The sequence below is a fragment of the Silene latifolia genome, chromosome 5 (assembly GCF_048544455.1).
Source record: "Silene latifolia isolate original U9 population chromosome 5, ASM4854445v1, whole genome shotgun sequence".
NCBI lineage: Eukaryota > Viridiplantae > Streptophyta > Magnoliopsida > Caryophyllales > Caryophyllaceae > Silene > Silene latifolia.
The window spans coordinates 46282902-46288433 of NC_133530.1; the positions used below are offsets into that span (position 1 = coordinate 46282902).

At 33.6% G+C, this 5532-nt stretch overlaps 1 protein-coding gene across 1 annotated transcript; it reads left to right on the forward strand.

Annotated features, from left to right (window-relative positions):
- Positions 1-1329: 1329 nt before the first annotated feature.
- LOC141657365 (phosphoenolpyruvate carboxylase kinase 1-like) lies at positions 1330-3193 on the forward strand. The gene is made up of 3 exons (XM_074464569.1): positions 1330-1829; positions 2079-2464; positions 2640-3193. The coding sequence occupies exons 1-3, from the start codon at positions 1432-1434 to the stop codon at positions 2681-2683; spliced, it is 828 nt and encodes a 275-aa protein (XP_074320670.1). The 5' UTR covers positions 1330-1431; the 3' UTR covers positions 2684-3193.
- The last annotated feature ends 2339 nt before the right edge of the window (positions 3194-5532 follow it).

The following is a 5532-nucleotide window of genomic DNA, read 5'->3' on the forward strand; positions in this document are numbered from 1 at the left end:
TAGGAAAAACAATTGGTCGATTCTGAATTCCGGTCTAGGAGTTATGCACAATTGAGTTTTCTTATAGCGACAAAAGGGCATGTTGTGCATGAAAATCAAACATGGAGGGTATCATGTACACAAAAACTTAAAAAGTTGGATATCACGTGCAAAATGGCAAAGTCTCGAGGATACCACGTGAATTTTCCGTAAAATAAAATTTCAGTTTAGAGAATCATAAATTTTGTTATCTAGCCTAATACTATATATAAACCGGAAATCATGACTTTCAATGAACAACAAAGATTAGACAATGTGCTTGTCAAATTAAGTAGTTGTTTAACTTATCAAAGATTTAGACTCTGTTTGGTAAAATTAGGTGAAAAAACCGCTGAAAGCCTAAAACTTGAAAAGATAGCTACAAACGGAAAAGATGATTGACTGAAGGTAGTTGAAAATCAGGAGCTGAAAATGTAACTGATTATATTAAAAATGTTGGGCAAACTAGCTAAAAATATAGCCAATTTTTTATAAAATAACATAAAAGGATATGATAATAATTAGATATTATAGATTGAAGAGTAAAAGAGGAAAATAAAATCAGTTCATGTAGCTGAAATATAAAATGCTACCCTAAGGCTCTGTTTGGTAAAACTAACTGAAAATATAGCTGAAATCTGAAAAGGTAACTGAAAACTGAAATGCTAACTGAAACCTGAAAAGGTAACCGACTAGATAGCTAAAGATTAGGAACTGATAAGGTAGTTTACTGATTATATAAAAAGTGTTTGACAAACTAACTGAAAAAGTAACTGATTTTGATGAAATGACGTAAAAGGATATGATAATTATTTAATAGTATAAATTTAAGGGGTAAAAACGGAAAATTAAATCAAAACGGGTACCTGAAATCTCAAATGCTACTCTAGGTAGCATTTCATTTCAGGTAGCTTATTTGGTTAAATAAACTACTTGCAAACGCGTAAAAAAAAATAAGGTACCTGGAATTTTGGTCAAATAAGTTATTTTACCAAATCAGGTACCTGAAATACCTTGTCAAACGGAGCCTAAGTAACATTTCATTTCAAGAACCTTATTTGCTAAAAAATATTACTTGTCAAACGCTTGCTAAAAAATAAGTGCATGAAATATTTGAAAAACGAAGGCAGTTACTTATAAACTTAAGAATTTAAATTACAAAAATGGTCCGTCCATAAATGGGGAAAGGATGGTACATCGATAATTGAGGTACCTAAAAACCCACCTCTCTTATAAAGTTATAACAACCATAAAATCCCAAAAATACCCTCGCATCAAAACGAATATCCCCTAGTTCTTCTCCCTACCTCTACCTTCAATTCCCCTATATAACTCCCCTCACAACTACCTCCCACCCCCCATAACCCAAAACCAAAACCAAATACAACCTCAAAAAAAAAAAATCAAAAGGAAATGTGCGAGAACTTCAAAAGAGACTACCAGCTTTGCGAAGAGATTGGACGAGGACGATTCGGCGTTGTATATCGCTGTTATTCTCCTTCTTCCAACTCATTTTTCGCCGTTAAATCTATTGATAAACGACTCCTTCTCGACGACGAGACAGATCGCCAGTGTCTTGATACCGAGCCTAAAATCCTTCAGATTCTGTCTTCTCACCCCAACATTCTCCAGATCCACGGCCTTTTTGATTCCGATTCTCACCTTCTTATTGTCACCGATCTTTGCCAGGAATCTACTCTTTATGACCGTATTGTCTCTGAAGGCGTCTTTTCTGAACCCGACGCTGCGCTTCTTTTTAAACAGTTGATGGAGGCTATTGCTCATTGCCACCGCAATCTCGTCTCCCACAGGTATCTATCTTTTTACCGTCATTTTAATCATTTGTTTACCTTTAATTACAAAATCCGAGATGAAGAACCAACCCGTGTTCTTGAATGAGATGGTTTCTTTATAAAATTATCATGGGTCCTTCTGGTTGATTAGTCTCCTCAATTCATTTTAATTAATGATGAATTTGTATAAAAACAACTCCTTTCGACTTCGCTTGTGAATTGTGATTTCTGGGTTTCCACTAAATTTGTGCATCTGCGAAATCTCAGGGACATAAAGCCAGAAAACATCCTATTCGACTCTCGAAACAGAGTAAAACTGTGCGATTTTGGATCAGCAGAGTGGTACGGAGAGAGCAACTGGATGAGTGGAGTGGTAGGGACACCGTATTACGTGGCTCCCGAAGTGTTGGCAGGAAGAGAGTACAACGAAAAGGTTGATGTGTGGAGTGCCGGTGTTATTCTATACATAATGTTGGGTGGTGTTCCCCCTTTCATTGGTGAGACTGTTGAGGATACATTTGAGGCCGTTCTTCGTGCTAATCTTAGGTTTCCTCCTAGGATTTTCCGGTCTGTTTCGCCTTCTGCTAAGGACTTGATTAGGAAGATGCTTTGTAAAGATGTTTCCAGGAGATTTTCTGCTGAACAAGTCTTAAGTATGTCCTCTTTTTCCTATTGCTTTTGGTGATTTTGTTGGAAAAATTCAATTTTTGTTGTTGGAACAATTAACTTAAGCTTAAGACGGTCTCAAATGAGAGATTTTGTTGTTCAGATGATTCATTTTTGTTATGATCTAGCCACTAACAAGGAATTTTCTGGATTAATTTGCAGGGCACCCATGGGTTGTAAGTGGAGGAATTGCTGACATGAACTAAACCTAACCAATAAACCAACTACCGGTGTACTGCATCTTGATGAAGTTCATCTGCTTTGTGTGTGCTATGGAGTTGTAGATAAAGAGAAAAAATGTAGAAAAGATGAGAAGAACATGGAGAAGAAAGAAGGTGGTCTTCTTCATGGATGGACGTTTTGTTAATCCTGTACTTCAGATGAAATGTTCTTTCAAGTTTTGAAGGTTGTTGAGAATAATGCAATATCTATTAGAGATGCATGTAAAATAATCTATGCTCTTTGTTTTTTTTTTATTATGAAGAGGTAGTAGTAGCCGGAGTGAGGATCATCGGTCCCAAACGGCGTCTCGTCCTGGCTCGGAGTAACTAAGGGTGTAAATAGCCAAGGAATAATGTTAGGTCTCCTCTCTAGCATTAAGTTTCCCTTTGCCCCTTGTTTTGTAGATCATGTGGAGGCAAATCTATGAGGAATTAGCTAGAGTATGTAATATGTCAATCAAAGTAATAATGGAGTATATGAGCTATGTTGAAGAATTACTTTTGCTGGCCACTTCTTGTTTTTGCTTTTCTCGTGAACCTGTCTTTACTTAATTCAGAATATTATCGGTTACACAAATTCTTGTTTGTGACGGCACCTATCCGTCACTCTTGAGTGACGGATATCATTTTACCTCACAAAGTACCCACTTTTTCTCTCTCTGCAACGCTATTCATGTGGTCCCCTTTCTCTACTAACCCATTTTGTTACCATCATATCATATATTATATTAAGAGTAAATTAGATTTTACTCCCTTATGAAACATGTTTTGCTAAAATTACTCCCTTTTAAAACAAAATGCTAAAATTACTACCTTAACTTCAACACAGGCAAGAATTTGCTCCCAAATCCCAACTCAGGTGAAAAAAACATGTGGTTGGACAATATTACCCTTCATTTAACATATGCCCAAATGAAAATCCTTTCATATTCTCAGTCAATTCATCGTTTTCTCTCATTTCAAACAAACACCCCAAACCCAGATTTTCAATTTCCTAAATCAAAACCTAAGCCCCTAAATTTCGCCCCCAATTCAATCAATTTTTTTGCGACGATTATAATCAAATGCTCTGGAAGTAGGCGACAAACCCTAATCTGTGCGTTTTCATCCAAATTAAGGTGAGTTTTTGATATTCATGGTGGCTAGTAAGAACCCTAATTGCAATTCAGGGTTAATTACAATTTCACTTAATCGTAAAAAAAAAAAAAAACAATGAAGAGGTTTAAGATATGAAATCTGTAAATAAAGGGAGAGATAAAGAAATTCACCTTCAAATAAATTTGCCTTCCAAATTGAAGAAATAATTGATTGAAATTTTTTGTAGAGTTAGTATAGATGAATATGGAGTAATGTGAGCAAGAGAAAGGAACATAACATAAGGGTGAAGAATTTACAGGGGCAAAATGGTCAAAAAAATAGAGAAAAGGCGGGTTAATTCAAAAAAAGACGGAATATTTCACCTGAGTTGGGATTTGGGAGCAAATTCTTGCCTGTGTTGAAGTTAAGGTAGTAATTTTAGCATTTTGTTTTAAAAGGGAGTAATTTTAGCAAAACGTGTTTCAAAAGGGAGTAATATCTAATTTACTCTTATATTAAAGCTGAAACCATCAGCCTAATCGTCCGCCACGTGTCATCAGCTTAAAAATTGCCACGTGTAATCTTCCCTTTTAATCTGCCGCGTCATTTACGGATTATGCATGTTGTGATTGACTTACAAAAAATCAACTGATTCAAAATAAAAATAAAAACATTCCTTAAATGACCAACTATATAATATTCTTTGACTCCTAATTTAAGTCACGTAATTAACAATCAATTAAAAAAAATTAAGTAAAGATTCCTTAATTAATCATGAACCAATATCTTTTGGATTCTCTTCAAAAATAATTTCCACAAAATATGCTTCAATTCATATTTTTGAACATAGAATATTCTTAAATCAAGTAGAAATAAAATCTCTTACTGGTATTACCGCAATTAACTATCTATCATGCTAAATATAATAATTTTGAAAGTTAAGATACATATATATGGTAAGAAAATTAATATCCCGTTAATTTCCAATAATCTTCCAATAATATTCTAGCACTATTTTCGGAAATAATTATTATAATGATATAGGTAGATATTATATTTGCAGAAACAAACATAAAAATGGTACACGGTAAAATCCCCAATAATCATGGAAGACAAGTTAATCGCATATTTTTGAAAAAAAAAAAAACTTGGAAATGACGCGGTTCATTTAATTTGATTTTTTACTTTCTTTGAGTGAAGACCGTTTTTTAAGATAAGACTATTATTTTTATGGTTTTATTAGCACAATACGAATCCTCTTTTCATTTCGTGTCCTATATTAATTATATTCTATTTTTTTTCCTTATGTCATATATTTGGGTCAAATTTGATCGAGTCGGTCATTTCAGCATTCCATTTTGTTTTATTTCATGTATCGTATTATCAACACAAAATTTGATATATTCGGAAAAGAGTTTAAAATCGGTTTTATCAACACAAAATTTCCTATTTATAAGGTAGTGTTAGACTATTGAATTTTTTATTTTATTTTTGATGATAATAAGCAAATTCATAAATTAGTTATTTTAGATCTTTGAATTAGGTTGGTTTAGATCATATATATCCGGTTGAATTACGTGAAATGACAATTGTATTATCCAATAAAATTCATTCTTTTGTCAAAAATATGACAAAATATATCAATACTTTCGAATTCCTTTTTTTTGTCACAAAATTAGTGAATAGCCGTGTAGATGCAAACTGTTCAAGGAGTTGGTCAATGGTAATAACTTTCAAGTAGACCAGTCAAACGGGTC